Consider the following 21,538-nt stretch of genomic DNA (forward strand, 5'->3'; position numbering starts at 1 on the left):
ACTGGTTTACTGTGTTAACTCCAAAGTTGCATTCTCATATTCATTTTGGCTTTTGTAACTGTAAGTCACATTTGCCAAATTACTCATAAACCTCTTTGAGATAAAAATAATAGTTATCCTTCCAATTCATAAAGGATGTTAGCTACATATTTTTATAGCCTAAAAAGAGCATCGTTCTTAAAAAAAGACCATTGGGTGCTGTGTATGACACACATTTTGCCTTTAGTAATTACAGAAGTGTTCCAGGCATGTTTAAAGGAGTGCTTTAGAACATGTCACACTCTATATGGTGCAAGACTGCTTGTAACTTTAGTTTGTAAGGACAAGTTATGAACTATAGACATGGGAGGCAAAGTTTAATATCTTTTATTACACCATCTGTTAGTCAGAAAAAGAACGGAAGGATTAAGGGATGGCACTCAGCACACTGCAAGGTAGGCGGTTGTCTATGGTAGCTATGACCCTACTATCTGAAGTTACCTCTGTCTAAGTCATGGGAAACTTATAGCTGCAAATGAAGAAGTTGGTGTAGAAGGAGTGGCAGCTAACACAGGAAGGCAAAATCCATTTCCCACGGTGAACAAAAGTGATTTGGTGTCCCTAGCCCTTCCTTCCTGCAGCGGTATTGGAGAAGCAAGGCTGACATTTCAAGTTCCATCCCAAGATATTAACTGAACCCTATATTGTCCTGTTTTCCTCATTATAAAAGGGGGCTACATTATTCTTAGAGCAGTAAAATTCAATTTTTCCTGTAACTGCTGAAAAACATTGACATCTCTGCACTTACTTTCAAACTTTTCTTTGCTTGCAACCCCATATCATGATAGTTATGCTACAGTATGCATTCCCTATCTTAAAAATATGTAGAATATTCGTGTCAGGAATTCATATCTTTGAAATCATAAATTTATATATATAATTTTTTGTTACATGATTTGTAAGAGCATGTTTTGCTTGCTTGAAATCATAGTAAGAAAATTGTCATTGACTTTGACAGAATATAATGCATCCTTCATTTTCTAGGTTTAGCCTATTTTACTAGAGGTGCTAGAAGATTCTGTATGATAGCACTTTAAAGACCTCACTGGGAAAAAAAAAAAAAAACAAACCTCAACCCTTAAAAAATGTCATGAATGCAATGCACTTCATTCCCTGTATGTTTATAATTCTTGTGCTACTGGAAGTCTTTTACACGATTGTTTACTGAAGATAAACACTTCACTGAAGAAGGACATCATACCTACTACACTGTCCAGTTTGAGAAGTCAACTTTTATATTTTAAAACTGATGGTTTTAGCAGATTTGGAAGTTGATTATTTATAACATTGTATGACATGAGGTTTTCTTTACAGTGTTAGGACTGTTAAGTTGTTCATTTTTAACAAGAGTCTGAACAAGTTAACATCAGGAAACTTAGAAATGGTGGCACAGATCAATGAAGAACTTATTTTAATATGGTAGAATTTCTGGGCCAGTTTCTCACAACTTTTAGTTTGATATTAGAAGGGAAGCATGTCTATTTTAACTTTGTGGTATTGGGACTAATGAAGAGTATAGCGTTTATAAAATCCATCACCTTAACTTCAGGCTCATGTAGGTAGTACAGTCAGCTGTGAAAGCAATCAGAAACTCTTTGTCACCCAAACCCAACAACATATGCAGGAGATACAGCAATGAAAATTGACATTTCTTATTGTATACTTCTGTTCCCATTGCCCAACAATAGGGAGGATTCCTCTGAAACAGTGAAAAAGGGATAGGTAGAGGCAGCTATTTAATTTTGTTGCAATGATGACCTGAGGATGATTTTCTGCTGGAGCTGTAGAGGAACTGGCCTTTTGCAGTTACTGCGTGTTCTGCAGTAAGAACAAGGGGTTTCTGTGGCTCCTGGATCATTGCGTGGTCAATACACTGTGGCTTCTCCACATAAGATGAGACTACCTTAATTCTCAGAATGCTGCTTACAATTTTTTTTTTGCATTTTATTTACATATTTTATTCTGGTTTCTTTGTTACTTCTCATGGGAAAAAAAATATGTAGCTAAATTCAATCAATTAAGACAAATATTTTTGTGGATTTGTTCAGTATTACATGTAAATCTAAATACGCACAGACATCAAAGAACTCTGTATTGTGAAAATCACTGTTTAAAAAGTATTTTCACATTGCTTTACAGAAAACAATAGTTTCCTGATTTTATGGGTTACTCAGATGCAAGTCAGGACAGATTTTGACTATTTATGTCGGTTTCAGTCTAGCTGTGGTTTTGCACAGTATAAAATATGGTGAATTCAACAAAATGCCACGAAAAGCACTCAGCAAAGTATTCTTTTAGCTGTAACGCTCTTTTAATTTTAGGGAGAACTGTCAAAATGCCACAATATGTCCTGCAGAATACCACAAAATCTGGCATATTGCACCAAAGAGATCTAGCTCTTTTTTTTTAGCTGGAAGCATTGTAGATTCTGGAAAGCCTTACATTTAAAAGTTGTGTGTGTTACGAATATGAAACACAATGTAGAATTTGCTCCCATGGAGAAAAAGTGCTTAGAATTGATTAAGTGAATCTTTCCAGTTTTAAAGCATTTTTTTGTCTTCATGTTTCTTTCATGAAAGTTCTTTTCCATTTAACAAAAAGAAACAAACAGAACCCTGATGTGACATTGATGTGGTACTTCTAGGAGCTTCAGAAAGGACATTCTTTTTTCTCTGCACATGTACATGCTGTCTTTGAGATCTGCAGATATTTGGATGCAATATGAATAGGGTGTATAGTCCTTTAACATTGTCCATTCCTTTCACTGCCAAATGCAGTGGAGGTTCAGAACGTGCAGAAATTGTAGAAACAGGTCTAGGTTTCAAATGACTGTATTATTCAAGCCAGCATATCCAGCATCTTATTATGAGAATTGTATAACAATAATTAATACACGTTCCACCTCTATGTATTGAGAAGAGAAACACAGGAAATAAAGTGAGTGGATCAGAAATCTTTGTAGTAATAATGAGGCTGTAAATATGGAACTTACCATATTTAAAGCAAAGCTGCCAGGATCATGTGGGTAAATGCATAACAGAAGGAAAGGATTAGGAAGATGAAGGTATCTTTGCATTGTTTTGAAATGTGTTTTGAAAAATACCGTTGTTAAATTTTATTTAAAGAAGGATCTTTAAGCGGGAGCTCTCCACCATTTAATTTCACAGGCTTGGATGGAGTTCCTTATGTTAGATATGTCTGGGAACATACTTATGCTTCTAAATAAGAATTTTAATTTCAGATGCAAAATAAAACAGTCCAGAGTCCTAAAGACCCTGTCTGTATCAAAGAAATATTTCTGTATTTGGTTTGACACCATGAATGTAACTGCACTTGTTCAAGTTCCCTTGGTTATAGAGCTTGTACAACTGTAAATGGGATCTGCTGTGCTGAAAGGCCGATCTTGAACCAGCTCAATTACACCACTACAGCTTCCAAATTAATTGAACTCCCAGAGGTGACAAAGCGCAGCAGTGGGCTTTGTGATACGGTAGGACAAAAAGTTTTGGAGCAACAGGCTAGTTCCTGACGATGTTGTTTAAGGCTCTGAGCAAACTCAAGAAGACATTCGGTTCATGTTTACAAACGTGTTTGCAGTCATAGGCTTTACTTACTCTGGAGAGCAGAATGATCTTAACATGCTATGTGTTAAAACAAGCATGATGGGAAACAAAGCTCATACTGTTGACAAGACATTTATTTTTAAAATGCCAGCTCTGGAAAATATTGTCTCAGACTCTGCCATAGAATTAACAGTGAGCAGCAGATCTGGTTAAAACTGAATTATTTTCATTTATAAAGCAACTCTTTAGATACATGCATATATAATATACACATTTATAAATTTTAGAGAGAAGTTTCAAAGTATTATGTGAGATTTCTTCATATTTTAGATAAGAAATCTTTCCCACAATTTAAAATGTTCAGTTAAACAAGGATGTACATTTTACATGTATATTTCTCTTTTTAAAGTATCTTGATGTATTTAAAGAAAAAATAATTGAGATGTTATATGATTTACAGTCTTGGAAAAAAATAACATAGTCATAACTTTGCAGTTTTTGTGATGCATGAAGATCAGATTTTTTAATGTTGGTTAATGCTTTACTAATTAAAGTGTGCATGTTAATTAAAGCAGAGGCTAATGTTAATTACCTATATTAATGGAATCTCATGTAGCACCTGCCTGAAGCAATGGGTTCAATTTTCAAAATATCTCAATTAAGGCTGAAACTTTTGATTTGCATCTAGTAGGGTTTCAATTAACTGCATTGCAAACTTAAATAACACACTTAAAGGGATTATATCACCAATCACATGCAGCACAGTGGAATTGGTCGGTTCAATTATTGACTACGGCTATGAAAGCTTTCACAGTTGGTAGGTAAGTACTATGGTATTGGCAAGTGATTATTGTCTAGGGCTGTCATCACTTCTGTGACTGTTGTAAGAGAGATGTTAAATTGCTGTACTTGGGTCTCACTGCAATTCCATTGTCGAGGGAGACAAAAATAGAATTATGTTTGTTCACATCCAGTGTTTAATGGTGAAGATTCAGCTTGTTCCTCTGAAATAAATGACCACTGTTCCATGACATGGTGAGGCATTTTATCAAATGGGAAGGCAGCATTTGTGATAAAGTGTGCAATGTTGCAGTGTACTTCTCAGCCAAGCCAAGAGATGTGATTGTATTCCCAATCTCTGTTTCAGCCACCACAGCATTACGTGTTGACACAGGAGCTTTTAATGAGCAGCTTCAGGAAGCGATTAACAAAGCACTAGAAATAGATGCAATCATGCTGATTGGAAATTCTACCTAAGCTCCATAAACAAGACTGTAATGTCCTGCTACCATGCAACTTTCTATGGTAATTATTCCTGATAGCTCCAAGACTTGAACTTTTAATCTGAGCCTGCTCCAATAAGACATTGATGGTTCAGTTATAATGAAACCAAGACCCAAAAAAGCACGCTAACTTTTGTTGATTTGGACACACAGTTGAAGAATGGATGTAGGGTTCTGTGGTAGGATCCAAATTTTGTTTGTTTGTGCATGTAATGCAAAAGTATCTCCAACCATAATTCCTATGTGGCCTCTGTGGAAACTGACCACTAGAGAGTCAGTTTTCAACCATGCACAGCAAAAACAACCTGGAGCTGTGGTTAGGCTGTGGCTATATTATCAGGATCTCTCACCTGTACCTATATATTTTCCTACTAAAAATGTCCTTAGGCCTTACACCATCCCACTACAGTGGGTGCTGACTATCCATATAATAGATTTCCTGTGTCTATTAATAAAAACGGCAATATTCTATTGTAACACTTGGGCTTAATGCCTCCATTTTAATTAATGCTCTGACAAAGGAAAAAAAAATCTTCACAATATCAAGAATCTGTTTAAGCAATTTGTGAGATTAGAATAAAACCCTTTTACCAAACTGCATTTAAAATATTGTTTTAAAATATTGTAATGACCCTTGGTGTACGAATTATCAATTTGTGACCTCTCTTGGGTCTAGAATAATCAGTGTGTAATGATTTTTGTTGCTGTTTTCACTTCTAAGGAGCCTGTGTCCCACGTCATGTTGTCAGGTCAATAGATGGTTTAGAAATCACACTTTTTTTTTGTCTCTGGAAATAGATTAAGGTCTATCATAATCTAAATGCCCAGAATCCGCATGTCGTAATACTCAACTTCTTTAGCAGTACAGTTTTTTACATGTACCCTTTGGCCACTAAGTGCATCTGGAAATGTGCATCTTTTAATTAAAGCTTTCTTTTGACACATATTATTTGTAGTGTTTGAAATTCATATTCCTTAAGTGTATCTTATTTTAGCTGCAGAAAAGTCACATTTTTCTGGGTCAGGTGTTAAAATAAAAAGAAGCAGTAGGTATGCATATTATACTGTGATATGTTACTGTCATCTCAGTTATACTTCCTAATATTTGTTTCCTTCCTGTTTGAAGGAAAAAGACTAAATTATGCAATTGTATAGTCACATGAATATTTGTTACACACGTCATCTCTGGACATCTACATCTTGAGAAGGGTGATTTTGCTATTCTCAGTCTGCTTTGGACCTGGCTCCTTTTCCCTGCGAAATTAAAACTTTTGTACATATCTATTCACATATCTGTCTAAACTTAAGAAAAAATAGCCAAATGTCTCCTGTTTGTTGGACTCCTGGTAGCACAGAATACTGTAACAATAAATCTTGTATTAATTTAGCAATTTTAACTACATTCTAAATGACAAATAATACAGCACCAAACGGGTAGTATCTTGTGTAATGGTCATGTCTTTGATGAAAATCTGTTGAAATCATTGTATTTACAAGATTACTGAGTTTAGGTCTCTCCGGGTATTAGTTGGCCCAAAGGCACTTAGCCAATTAAGGCTATTGGAAAAAATGAAAGCAATCCAACCTGAAGCTTTCTGAAAGGAATCTTTAACATCATTTACTTCTCTTGCTCTATACAGACTATATAATATAGCACTTTCAATATTTTAGGTATACTTGTTTTGGCTTTATTGAGATGGGGTGTTTTTGTTAGGTATGAGGGAGAGAAAAAGGTTTAATTCATTGTTCAAATTGCAAAATAATATTACATAAAAAGCATCCTGAACAAGTGATTCTACCGTATCATTTTATTAGGGAACAAGGAAGAAGAGAGTCATGCAAATTCGGATGGATTTTTGTCAACGGTGATTTGAAAAGCACACCTATAAAGTTCTTATTCTGACGTTTTGGCATATGTACTCCTCCTGGAATGGTTGCTTTATGAATAAGTGAAGACCTTAGATGCTTTAGCTAAATCAGCTGTGCAGGTCTGGGCCTGAAGTCATGTCAAGTTTGTAACGGAGGTCTTGGGGAAGAGTAAACCAACTACAAATACATAGAATGCAATCTGTTATACTGTGGTATTTTCAACAAAAATGGGAAGAGCAGATACGTTGAGTCACATTAGACAGTCATGGGATAGAATGTGTGGTATATTTTTTTATTGTTCATATAAGACCCAATTGTGCAGTCTTTATTCTGGCAAAATTCCCTTTTACACTGTGGAAAGCTTTCCTAAATACAGTATCTGAAGAATTTGAGTGCTGGATATTGGCTTTTCTTTTAAAGTTATTTTTGGATCTTTGACACACATAACATAGATGTGAATCAAGATCCACCTTAAAGTGCTGAGATAAAAGGTTTCCACTAAATTTTGTCTTGGTAATGCAATAAAGTGTTACCACATTAGAATCCTTATCAAAGTAAGGTGTCTAACGTGTTTCTGAAAAGGCAGCATTTGTGAAAAAAAAGAAGTTTTTATTGTTAGAAAAGAGATGTTACTTTTGCTATATTTTAGGGTTTTAATTGTTCTGTTACTTTGTCTTAGCCTTGAACAGTCTCTCTACATGAGTGGATCATATCTTAATATTTTATATGTATATGTAAACTGAGGTTTTTAAAAATAATTTTATATCACATCTGGTTTTACTGCATGTTGCTGCATGTCTCTAGAGGCATACAGCATTTTTATTTTCAAGTAAATTTATATTAGTTACAGTCTCCAGCTGTTTTAGATATAGAATCATTTCCTGTTGGTACAGTTTCCAGGACAATTCTCTTTTTTTTCTTCTCAGAAGAATGAGAAATTTAATTTAACAAAGACATCCTATAATTGCCTTTGTATCTAGCAAGGTATCTAGCAATCTAAATATTTTATTTTATTTAAAACATCTGTCTACATAATATCATATGACTATACAAGCCTGTATCAGCCTTCTGAAAGACAGCTGCTGCCACTTTTATTTAATTTATAGGAGACCAACAAAATTGCTCCTTAAGATAAAGCCCGTCTGCCACTGAGTCATATATAAAAAAATTTTGCAAGATGAAAATTGCCTGCATTTACAGTTCTTGTTAAACTAATCTAGGTCTTTTTCAAATTTAGAAGCATCATTTTTCCTTTTCCCTCTGCCCTCCCCCCTCCCCCAATCACTATGGAAACATAGGATCTTTACATATACATTTTTTAGAAGCTCATTTTATTAAGATTGAAGGTACATTTCTTTTTAAGATGAAATGCAAACTAGAGTCGCATCTTAATTGCTCACTTGTGGGATCTATTTACCTCCTGCTATCTTCATTTTCACAAACATTTGGTGCAAATTATACTGGTCAGAATTTTCATGCAGTTTTTCAGAAAAATATACAGGGAAGTGATAATGTCAATATAGATCTTTATCTGGTTTGTGTTACTAAGCTTTGTTTGCAGTGATTGTAAACTGTTTCTTTGTATGAAGCAACTCATACTGAAAAGAAAATGTTTAATAGATAGTATCAATTTAGGCACAGCAGCTGTCCTAGAAAAATAGACATAGGCATTCTACAGTATGTCTAAATAAGACAAGTTTACGTTTTCCAGGGAAGTAATCAAAATATTCCTTTTGGAGAACTAAGAGTATGAAAGGAAAATGTTTATGGTTCCCTACTGGCACACAGTTATGATTGACAGGAAAAGCCAACATGTATGCCACATGAGACATCTTGTTCAGGAACTTTCAGGAGGGTAGTAAATTGGTGCTGGCACAAACACAAAAAAATAAAATGACTTGATTCAGCAGTTTTCAATTCTAAATCCCCAGGCTCCAAAGAAAGAAGTAAATATTCATCAAATGATCAAAATTTATATTGATTTTATTCTGCATTAGCAGCTCAAAGTCAAGATTCTTGACAGGGTGGATGTCGGTTTGAATGATTCTCTTTGAAATAAGGATACAGGCACTGGGCTGAGTGCTACTGTGCATTCCTGAACCATAGGAAAAGACTATTAGAACCCTAGGAAACTAAATTTTTTAAAGAACAGTATAAAGGCATGCTTGTTCTGTACTGTTTTGATAACTAAATTATTGTTATTAGTATGTAAAATAATTCTTGTTGTTCCTGCTTTACTCCATCCTTTCCATTATCATCTAAGGACAACTTTTCTATAGTACTTCAAAGGAGAACAGTAGTTCATGTACTATAGTAACCAAGCTAATACCACTACTTCCCAAAGTAAGTGTATTTTAGAGGGAAGTGCTAGTTGGGCAGAGCAAAGGAAGCAAAGATTGTATCTGCACATTATACATCTTTAATTTTGCAGTTTCTGCCAGGGAGTAAATAAGGATCTTGGGGGAGAGGGTGGGGGAAGGAGAATGGAAATCCAGGGGAAGAGAATGTGAGTGTGAATGCAGCACTGAAACACAAATGTGATGACTGTGATTACCGAGCTGTGAGATTTAATGAGAAAGCCTGTATTAGAGTGAAGTAGAAAATCATATCCATCACCTCTAGCCTATAAGAGTATAATTGGATCTCAGCCCCCAGCAAAAAGTAAATAAATAAGTTATTGACATTTTTAACAAACTTAAATATATTGAAAATAAAAGGGGAAGTTTTCTCCATTACTTACTGTTGCAGTATACTTAGGGGTTTTTAAGTATCTCAGCTTGCATTAAAATGAGATTCATTGTCATAAAGTGGAAGAAGAGAATAGTGTATGTTTGTGGGGGGGGTTAAATAAAGACCAAAGTGTGGCAGAAATACTGTAACTATCAAAGTGTTAACAATTTCCCAAATGTCCTAGGTGCTTACAATTCAGCAAACATCTTTAACAGCATAGCTTTAAAATTAAATTTTACAAACATTATGGGTAATGCTTTAATAGTATGCAAATTGCAATGAAGTCAGCAGTGGCAAAGCTGACCTCTCAGCAATACAAATATTTTATGTTTAAAACAGTTATCTTTTCACAGTTCCCTCTACCTCAGTAGGTGTCAGGTGCTTCAGGAGGCTCCTCGTCTGAGGATCATAAATAAACTCAAAGGAGCAGCAGTCTCTGCCTGCTTTTTATACATGGCAAGGCAGTTGTACAAATCAACATATTAAGCTATATGTTTTCTTGTTGCTGTAACAGTTACTAATATTTTTACTAATATATTTTTTAATTTCCTCACAATTATTTTTTAAATTTTCTGCTTCTAATTTTCTTCAAAAAACATATATCTCACATATATATGGATAGGAAAAATAATGTAGAGAGAAAAATACTTAGACTTTATTTCCCTGTTGTTTTTAAATAAATTAATTAACATGTAGTTTTCCTCCTCTTTCATAGTTTGACTATTCTCACTTAATATTGCAGTGGAGGCAGAGTCCTCCGTTCATTTCTGCACAATTTTATATCATTAATAGTTCAACATCTAAAAAGTTGTTGCAGAAAATAAATAAATTATAATTTCTCCCTGTAGGAAGAGAAAAAGTGATCTTAATTCAAAAAACCAAACCAAACCACTTGTATAGTAAGAAAACATTCCCATCTCTAGGGGTAATTTAACAACAAATAGACTGTCTAGGCATGGAAAGAATCTCCTTCAATTTCAGAACAAGTCAAATAAGCATTCAGTGAGAATTTGGGCTTGAAAATGTTTGACTCTATTGAGGATCTCAAAATATTTGACTCAAAAAATACTGAATTAAAAGGAGACTTTAGCTCAAAACTGCAGTTTTGTGAGTTGGTATGTATAGGAAATTGTGGAACTAGTTACTATACATATATTTGTAATGATTAGGTTAATAAATATGAAACATTTCTCAAGCATATAGAAGTTTAAAATGGAGTTACTCAAAAAAATCAAATTGTTTAGGCACTAAAAATAATTATTATGTAACATGCTCACAAATTATATAGTATTACATTAAAAGTTTTAAATTTTTTTTGGTAGTATGACATCATCTTACTAGCAGTTTCTACAGCATAAATAAGGGAATTCTACAAAATTCTTTGTTCATGAAAAAGTATCAAAACATAAAACATGAATACTATTACAGTATGGTAAAATTAATTAAAAGTCAATGTGTATTACCAAAGTAACTTCATACCTTGCAAGGTTAAAGAAGTAAATAATTACTTTATATTTACTTCCAAGTGAGATTTTTCAATATAATAAATTCAGAGAACTTGGAAGCCACTTTCTACAAATAAGTCATCAGGTTTCGCTTCATTGTAAGGCAGTACAGCTCCCAATGGTGAGAAAAGAGATTTCTCAAAAAATATGCACAAAGTACATCTCTGAGCAAAATTTCCAAGGAAAAGGCCGTAACATTTCTATACTAGCTCAGTCATGCCTTCCTGGGATGTTTTGGGTTGTTTTCCCTAGGAGATACTGGTTTTGCAAGATCTACCTTCCCTCATTATTTTTAGATAGAAATGTATGTGTCAATCTGCAGCAGAGATGGGGGCGAGGAATGTGCACCATCAGTCTGGAATTTCTCTTGCATATACGTGCCGTCCTGAATTCTGAACATTGGTACCTTTAACCTTAAGGGCATGGCCATTGTAAATGCCCAGCCCTACAGATCAAGTTAGGTGCTTCACCTACGTGGTTTGGTGCAGAAGCCTTTTAGAGGAGTGAACTGTTGGAAGTATCAGTGCTTTGGATGAACGGCAGACTCTTTAACAATCTCTTTTTAAGCCACTTCATTGCTCTAAAAGTGCAAACAGAGGGAATGGTAGGAACAGTCAGAACTGTGCAAATAGTTGAAGGTTTTAATTAAGTAAGATTAGGTTTACAATTTTAGCACATTGAGTAAAGACTTTCTGTGTCTGACTAGTCTTTCCTCTTCTTGACTACTTGGGGATCTTGAGGCTGGCCCAGAAAGTATTCACCCTTGTGTTAGAGTACAACATATCTCTGTCTGACCTCCTATAACAAATTGTTTTCTCTGCCAGACAGGAAAGAAACCAAGACAAAAGGTTCTGTTGATGAATCGCTGCTTTAATAGGACAGCTTCTTCTGGGTTTGTAAGAATGGGACTGTTTGGGCTTACAGTTCTTGTGGCATGCAAAGAGGTGTCACCAAAGGAGCTGGAAGGTGTGCGCCAGTTTTGATGAAATGCTCTCTAACTGATATGTTGGTGGGTTTGGCTGGATCTGCATCCTTGTTAATTTGTGTATTCTGCCTGGTTTTAGCAAGCACTGTTCTGTCCTCCCAGCCCTTTCTGTTGTCAGAGCAAGCCTGTTCCCCACCTGGCTCCTGATTATTACAAACCCTTCTTATGTGTCCTGCCCGTCACTCTCTTGTTCTGCAGCCTGGAGATGCAGACTTGCAAGACAAGAAGAGCAGAAAAGATATTGGCCATTGTTCAATACCCATTCTTACAAGGACTTTTTTTCACCTTGCAATTTTGGGATGCTATTGTCAGAAACTATTCACAGTCTTGGAAGTCTCTGGAGAGGTTAATCCTTTCATACTTTTCTTCAATGCTTTTTGATATTTGTGATATAGGGAACTTCTCTGGGCACATAGCTGAGATCTGTTTGATGCACAGGGCATGCCATGCTCTTCTGTTGTATTTAATGTTGCACCGAACAGAACCAAAGGCAGGAGAACAGTCAGGAATTAGACACACGAGGTCCAGATTTTAAATTAACAGCATGATCAGGACACCTCCATGGATTTGGTCAGACAATGCTGCTGAGACCACACTACTGATTGCATTTGCACTCCATGGTCCTGAAGTCACAGGTCATGTTCCTAATCTTTATGGCAAAACAGCAAAAACCCTTATGTATTTCTGAAAGCCAAGGGAAACCCTGCAAAATGTTATTGCTGTTATTTATTGGCGCTTTTTTCCCTCTTTTTTCCTCCGTTATTTCAGATGGCTCTGGGAATGCCTGAAGTTCTGCTTGCTATAACACAACCCTACTCTATCTAAAATTTCATTTTATGTCTCCTGTGGACAGGCTTAAAATTCACTGTGATGTTACTGCTGTTACTTAAACTCTATGATAAGTTTAAGTACCTTGATAAGTAAGAATGTTGTTGCATTGTAATCTTGCTCATTCTGTGTGGAAGTTTCATATTGTTGTGATGGTTTTAGTACACTGAAAAACAAAGTGATAAAGTTATTACCAATATAAAAGCATTTCTGAGATTTATGATGATGAAAACACTTTGCTACAATTTTAACTGGTAACAAGCATGCCCTGATTAACAGAATTAATTTCCTGTATGATCAAAACACAGCATGTCCTTTGTAATAGGACTATCAAATGTTCAGCTCTCACTAAACATATTTTATGATGTAGGATTATTTTTTAATCTGATTTAGTCCTGCAGAGGATGTGCAAGATGGAGGATAGAAGAGGCAGGGGAGCCAAAAGCAATAAGGGTAACAGACTATGAAAGAAGTCAACTGCAGCAAGATCCCTATTTTATTCATGCAGAGGGAGAGGGGGAAAAAGAGAAAAGACAACAACCCCAGAAAATAAGAGTTACCATCCTGCTTCAACAACAAAACCAAACGCCTACACATAGGGTAGAAGCAATAGTTCCAGGAAGTCACTTGAAGTCCAAGCAGCCTAACACTGCCAAGTGGTGGCCTCGATGATCTTGAAGGTCTTTTCCCACCTAAGTGATTTTATGATTCTGAGATTCTGCTTTACAATGCCATTTAAAATGCTGGGGTGACTTCTTGGAAGTACTGATTCTACCCTAAGTGTTTTCAGCAACAGAAGACCTGTTGGCTGTCAGTAGGGATGGAGTCGTGGATGATCAAGTCTGTCTGTATAGTCTTTGGTCAAACTCTTGCCTGCCAAAGAACTCCTTCTATAAGCTACATCTCCATGGAAGATATTTTGAGCTGTGTAGTCCTCAACATAATTTTATTCAATAGCTGCATCTGTGACAGAACCAGGGTCTGCCTGATGTCCTGTAATAAAGCCTTCTCCACAACTTTATAATATGGAGAAATAGATAGAATATTGTGACAGAAAACAACAAAAAAAGCTTGAGGGCACAGATATGACCACATAAAAGCTACTGTGATCAACTTACTTCTGGTAAGGAATTACTCCCAATTTTATCTCTCAAGAAATTCACCAGTTACAAAGATATAAAGAGTACCAAGCTGGGATTTGAATTATTTTAGAATGGTGCAGCTGAGTAAGCCTTCTAAGCCTACATGCTGCACAATGCTATCGGACCACCTCCTTGTTTGGTGGAAACTGGAACTTGTGCCTTAATTTAAGAGACAATGTTTTTGTCCATCTTAAATTCAACTAATGGCAGAGGAACTGAACTATGTCTGGATTTCATATGTAATTCTATAATAATTACAGTCTAGTGTGGCAGTGCTATAGCTTTTCTACAGCACTGTAGAGAAAGGATAATGCAAGATAGGATACTTTCATAATTCAAATTCAACTGACTGTATTAAAATTTGTATATTTAAAACAGAATAGTTTGCTTACAGTAACATATTTCGTAATGAAAGATTCGTGCTCCCTAGGAAACAGTGTCTGAAAATAATTTCAACACCAAATCAGTGATATTTATTCTAGTATATTCCAATATAAAAAATTTTTGCAGGAGAACAACACCAGCTCTGAGTTCTCATCTCCAATTTACATTGGTGTAAATTTTGAGTCTCTCATTTGACACTCTGTATCCAATATAACCTTTCAATCTCCTTCCTCCCACAGTAAAAGCCATTATCCCTTGTCTTGTCTTTCTCCACTTCAGAATAAGGTCATTCTAACATGTAGGTCTAACAAGAAATACAATGTATTTTCATTGATTTGTATTGTCACTCATTACCCCTTTGTGTTCTATAGTGTTCTGTATAGTAAAGGACATTCTATGTTGTCATGCAAAGCCAATCTTAAGGAACGGATTCTGCACCCCAGGCTCCCTTGGTTTATTTATAAGGTTTTGCTTTTTAGAAAATGAGCTTTCTGACAATAGCCTTGAAAATATTTACCATTATTAACCTATCACTAGAATTGAGTATTTGGCACTAGTATAGAATTTTTTCACTGTTTTTCCCCAGAGACTACTGTTTTTTCATAGGCTTGTTCAGAGACTGGATCCACCAAGCTCAAGAAAATGAGATCATTTTGTCATTTGTTTATTGGGAATATCTCAGTTTAATTTACAACAAAGTATTTTAAACTGATAGGACAGTGACTGTTAGAGAACCTGTACAAGTGCATAACCAGACCATCACCTGCATCTTTATTGTGTTTTTGCTGCAAAAATGGTAATTTTGAAGAGGACCATGATATGAAAAACAACTGCTGAGTGTCATTCCTTGGCATTTATCTTCCATGTTCAGTTTCTTATGGATTCTGACTTGCTGCATCCTCTGAAAAAAAGAAACTGAACTCCACTTCTAAGACGGGGTACTAAGAGTAAACGAATTATTGCCCCACTCAATTTCTATTACATATATTTGGGATTATACATATCTCAGTAGACTTCCTCAGGTTTTCCTAGATATCCATGTCCATACAGGAGTGTTTGTGATAGAAATTAATTTCTTATAGTTGTGTTAAGTAACAAGAAAGAACACGTAGGGCAATATGAAAATACACAAAATACACTAGAAGGTAAAGCAAGTGGCTTTTCTATATTTGATTAGCAATTAATAAAGTTACTACTTTATTCTGACAGAATATTGCAAAACTAGTCCTTCATTATCACTAACGATTTTAAGTTGAAAATAAACTGCAGTAGATCTATTGCATATCTGTGCTTATTTTCGAGATTGTGCCGTGTGCCTGTTAGTTCAGCTTCTGCAGAATGTAGGTTTTTGAGACTTAAACTAATCAATACCTACTCGAGGTCTTCAAAGCCTGTTTGGATTTGCTGTTGATATCAGTAGAACAGGGACAAAAAAAAAATAAAAATGCTGAAGTGAAACAGTAAGATAGATTGAATTCATACAGAAAAGAAATCAGAAAGATCCATCTGAAACTCTATGCTGCCTGAGTTCGAAATGCTATGAGTATTTGCAATCGTTGAAGACAGAAATTGGGGTTAAAAAAAAATAGTTGATTTATAAAGGGATCATAGTTCTGAGATACAAGAACTGGGACACAACTGCTTGTATTCAGGATTCATCAAGTATGATGTTGATGGACTTCATAATCCTCAGTACAAGAGGGTCTTATATGTGAGGAAGAAATAGTGGATTCTCATTCATCCCTCTCCTATATTTACTTACCCTTTCCATCCTGTTTTTCCTTTCCACCACTACTCTATTTCACCCTCCTTTTTCTCCCCCCGCTTTTCATTTGCATTAATGATTTGCCTATTTACAAATATTTTTGCAAATGAACAGAGAATGAAAGATCTGTGAAAAGCTTCTTTCTTTATTTTTCCAATTTATTATTTTAAAATATAGAGGAAATTATAGGGAGGTGAATGAGAAAATGCCAAAAAAATGTGTATCTCAAGTATTGGGATAGTTGTGCTATTTGAGAATAGCTTGTGTTCATGTAGTTCAGAGCTGAGTTTTAATTCATGTATGTGAGATTCCAGAGTTTAGACTACATGTGAATTCCCTCCTTTCGGAGTACTGGGGGTGGGGAAAGAGGGGGTTGTGTACATAATTTCAACACCAACCAAAAAACTCCTCAAAAACCCACCCAAAAAACCACCTGAAACCCATAGAAAAAAAAAAATCAATTTCTTACCTTGATTTCTAAACCCATCCTGAAAAATCAGGGAAATTATTTACTTAAAAGTTTTCCACAAGATTTCACCTCTAGGCTTAAAACAATCACAGAAGATTTTAATTGATAATGCAATAGTTTAGGAAATTCTGGTCACTCATAAAAGGGCTTTAGACTGAGAGTGTCATATCAACAATAACTAAAATAAAAACAAGCAGTGAATAACTGCTTTCTGGTAAAGAAAGTAAAGAACAAATTCATAGTCTTGTTTGGACAATACAAAATACTCAGCTGGAAGACTATCCTTACTGGTTAAGAATCCTTCCAAAAATGAAATTTGATCAGGAACTATGGAAGGGGATTGTTTATCAACTTAAAGGAAAATGCACTTGGGGTTAGAAGGGGAACAGGAAGGTGATGTTGTTTGGGAAGATGATGATGTTTGTTTATGTGCTGGTTTTGGTAATGTCTGAGTTATATAAACAGCAGTTTTAATTACAGTTTCTGAAAAAGCATGCTTTATAGGTTTCTCAAACTTTAACGTTTTACTCTAACTGGACAGGCCCAACTAGCTTCTTCATTGGTAACCCTGTGTGGTTTCTTTTGCCACTATTTTAGACTACATATGAAAGCCTTGTATTTTATTTATGTGCACCCTGAGAGTCTTGCTTGGTTTATTTGGAATTTTTATCTTCTATCTTCTTGGAAAACTGCTAGTAATTTTAGTTGTGTTTTTTTAATTTCTCGGAAATGTATTGCAGTTTACTGCCAAACATAACAAATCTCACTGCAAGAACCAACTGAGAGAGAAAGCTCTAAATGTGAAAGTTTGAAAGAGAAATTTTAAAAGGAAATAGAATTTCCAAATCAGCTACATTATTACTCAGCAAAAATTGCACCAAGGCAAGACATAAGCAAATATATGTATCGTTACCACATGCTTATAAAGACATTCCAACTTTCCTTCAGACTTTCCCTACTGACATCCTTCAGTGCCTGTTTCCCTTCGCTTGCCTGCATTTTTCCTGTATGTTGCAGATTTCCCTTCTCTCTAGCCCTTTCACTGCTTTCTTTTTACATCTGCTGTTGTTCCATAGACTGGTAATTCTATCATGCTGTCAGCAGCCAAGCAAACTTCACCTTCCTACCTCCCGCAGTGGAAAATGCAAGAGGGTCCTTATACAAAATTTCCTCTATGCTTGTTGCATTTACTTGCCATAGCACCAAATAGTTAAGCAGGAGCTCCCCTACTAATGGAAGTAAGAGTATGTAGTAACACGGAAGTAGCAGTTTTTGAAGCATTATCAGAATTTGTAATGCGTTTTTCTTGCACTGAAGCATATTAAAAGAAAACAATAGCATATTGGTCCCAAAGCACTTTTGAACCTGCTCTACCCTCTGTTCTTTGTCCTGTTCCTAGGGGCAAGTGTGGCAAAGAGCAGATTTCATCCTTTTATCATCTGGTTCTCTGAGCCTCAGAATCAAACTGATCACCACAGCTGCAATAAATAAAGTGTCTATTCAATAAGTTATGATGCCAAATATTATTCAACATTCTTCTGGCCAGGCACAGAATCTGATGGAAAACAGCACATCTCACTTATTGCCTTTTTTCCTTGCAATTAAAATTGCTGAGTAATCAGTGGATGCCAGATATGGGAAAGCAGAATGCAAATAATGCCAATTGTTTGCTTTTGTTTATACTTACTATGTAAAACAAAAATACCTATAGCAATATAGCTTTCATTAATTATGAAGCACGGGCAACGTGTTAATAATATCAGTCTTTATGCCAGTAAGAAATATAATTTTATGTATCTACCTGTTCTGTCCTAGTGCATGATTTCTAATATCCTTTTTATTCATGTCCAGAGATTTTTACGCAGCATTTGATTGGATATACATCTCATGGAATATATAGCACATGCTCTGATAGAAACCTAAATAGTTCAGTTCTAGCATTTGGGAATACACTGTACTTTTCTCTGACTTAATGGTTCAGCCTTTTTGTCTGTCATGCAAGGAGAAAAATGATGGTGTGAATCATTTGGTTAAAATGGTTGCAGTCCAAAAGTATTTGTTTAAAATGCATTCTTTCTGTTTGTTTTTTTTTTTTCAAAAAAATTCTGTTGTGTTTTTTTTTCTCTTTGTTTTCTTTTTCTAGGCTGAGGTTCAGCTATGCTATCTGGAAGCACAAAGAGATGCTGTTGAACAGATGTCCTTAAAGCTGTACAGTGAGCAGTACAACAGTAGTAGCAAGCGAAAGGAAGAGTTTGCTGATATGTCAAAAGTTCACACAGTGGGAAGTAATGGGTAGGGAACTATTCTTTTTGTTGTTTTATTCTCACTGATCTGTATTTTTTTTTTACATGATATACTTTTTCTTCTAGTTAACCAGGATTTTTCTTCCTAGGCCAAGAGGCGGGGGAAAACTCTCTCTCTGTATTTTTTTTTCATATATGAATACAAAAAATATTGAGTTCTGTATAATTTATTCAAATCATGGTTTGTTCATAGAACTACCTAAAATTGTCTAATAGCAATCCATTATTTTGATTTTTAAAAATGTAATGTGATCTTCTACTTCATGTTTTTCTCCTCCAATGGCTTGGTATCTTTTGCCAAGGAAGCATCATTATAATGTATTAATACCTCTGCAAGACAATTCTCTATCAGCATTCTCTATATTCACTTTTAGTGACTAGGAAATATTAGTGTGAAGCCATTCCCTTACAGTTCACCAGTTCAAACATTCCAGTTTTGTATTTGTAGAAAGCTTTAACTGTTTTTCCTTTACTTGGTCTTCTCAAGTCTGTTTTTTAATAAACATAAATACGCATACACACACACACACACATATATATGTAAGTGTATATATAAAAGCACTCTTTCTTAATAGTTTGAGCACAGTCTTGGACAAATTAATCACTGGACTATGCTAAAATGAAATCTTACCACCCTCCCTTTTTCACAAGCAAGAAAACTTGTAGTTCTGGTTTTTTCTTTAAGGTCTTTTGAAAACCATATCTTCCAACTGCTAGCTCCCCTAAATGAACATAAGAACACACCTGTGAGTTCATAACAGTATGGGGCAAAAGCAGGTCAAAGGAGTCAACTAGTGCTCATTGGGTGCATCCTCATCCTGAAAGAAATTTTCTTATAACCAGCAAATACAGTAGAACTTTTGCCTGCAGTTTCCTATGCAAGGAAAGTCATTGACCAAGATTTTCATAAATTCTGTATCTCCAGAACTTCCTTTTCCAATTGTTAACTCAGCGTTGAGGTCTTGGAAACACAGTTTTATTAAATTACCGACTGTAAAGATAAATGAGCCTTGTAAACATCCCCTCTTATTATACGGAAAGATGACTGTTTTAGAAAAGTTGATGTGGGCTAATTATGTAGGATTACTGAGATCTTGATTACATATGCAGAAATCTGTCAGATTCTCAAACACGCCAGTGCAGCTAGTGCCAACCATAAAAATAATTTGTTCAGAATTGGTGTGTATATGTATATGTATATAAATGTGCACTGGGGGCTACATGTTCAAAAACAGCTTCTAATTTCGCAGCCACAGTTGAATGTGAGCAAGACTTAAGGTTGGAATTTTGTGGGGGATGTAAGACAGTAAGACATCAACAGATATTTGATTTTATTGAGGATAGGGGATATAAAGCTTTAAGCCTCATGAAAAAATTCAGTTTGTAACTCTAAATATCACATGTGTAAAGCTCTTAAATGCACTTGTTTGCACTTGTAATTACATGCTTATTCCTGGGAATGGTAATCTACTAGTGTTCCCTACCATCTATGGGCCCATATGGACATCCCAGACCTTAGAGGCTCAACAGTGGCTTAAGGGGCCAAAGGACTGGAGAGAAACAAATACAATACTATGTATTCAGCCATTATAGAAACTAGTGTGGGCTGAATTCAGATGGAAAACTTCCAGTTGAACCAGTCTGAGGTATTGTATTGAGCACAATGGAAATGACTTTCTGCTATTTGAAAACATAGTTGATAAAACATTTCCCTACTGCATAAAAGCTGTGGACATAAAAACTGTGGACAGAAATTCCACAGTAGGATGACCTAGCTAGAGACTGAGATCTCTGCAGAGAAGGGGCCAATTGCATAACTGGGAAAATTATGGTATCTATCCATTAGCTGTTGTGGAAGTTTGACCTAGGAAAAAGAGTATCCACAGGAAGAACAAGAGTTATTGTAGATGGATAATTGTTTATATAGTGGGGGGAAAGATTTGAGAGGTGGCTTTGTGTAGGAAGTAGCTAAACTGAGATAGGTTAGGTAGTATCTGCAGATTAGGGTGATGCTAGTGGGTGTGTAGAGAACAGGAGCTTTCCTGCAGAACGGTGATCTTGTTACAACGGCAATAGAGAGGGCTTACATGTATCTGCATGGAAATGGCTAAAGTGACAATGAAAGGGAGAGGAGGGGAGAGGAGAGGAGAGGAGAGGAGAGGAGAGGAGAGGAGAGGAGAGGAGAGGAGAGGAGAGGAGAGGAGAGGAGAGGAGAGGAGAGGAGAGGAGAGGAGAGGAGAGGAGAGGAGAGGAGAGGAGAGGAGAGGAGAGGAGAGGAGAGGAGAGGAGAGGAGAGGAGAGGAGAGGAAGGGAGAGGAGAGGAAGGGAGAGGAGAGGAAGGGAGAGGAGAGGAGAGGAGAGGAGAGGAGAGGAGAGGAGAGGAGAGGAGAGGAGAGGAGAGGAGAGGAGAGGAGAGGAGAGGAGAGGAGAGGAGAGGAGAGGAGAGGAGAGGAGAGGAGAGGAGAGGAGAGGAGAGGAGAGGAGAGGAGAGGAGAGGAGAGGAGAGGAGAGGAGAGGAGAGGAGAGGAGAGGAGAGGAGAGGAGAGGAGAGGAGAGAAGAGAAGAGAAGAGAAGAGAAGAGAAGAGAAGAGAAGAGAAGAGAAGAGAAGAGAAGAGAAGAGAAGAGAAGAGAAGAGAAGAGAAGAGAAGAGAAGAGAAGAGAAGAGAAGAGAA

General features: G+C 36.0%; 1 protein-coding gene across 3 annotated transcripts in view; it reads left to right on the forward strand.

The window, feature by feature from the left end:
* AKAP6 (A-kinase anchoring protein 6) overlaps positions 1-21,538 on the forward strand; it is a 297,564-nt gene that overhangs the window by 184,296 nt on the left and 91,730 nt on the right. For all 3 annotated transcript variants that reach the window (XM_074909861.1, XM_074909863.1, XM_074909862.1), the window contains exon 8: positions 18,706-18,854. In XM_074909861.1, the coding sequence (XP_074765962.1) occupies positions 18,706-18,854 (149 nt within the window). The remainder of the gene's footprint in view (positions 1-18,705; positions 18,855-21,538) is intronic.

The sequence above is a fragment of the Athene noctua genome, chromosome 6 (genome assembly GCF_965140245.1).
Source record: "Athene noctua chromosome 6, bAthNoc1.hap1.1, whole genome shotgun sequence".
In the NCBI taxonomy this organism is placed as follows: domain Eukaryota; kingdom Metazoa; phylum Chordata; class Aves; order Strigiformes; family Strigidae; genus Athene; species Athene noctua.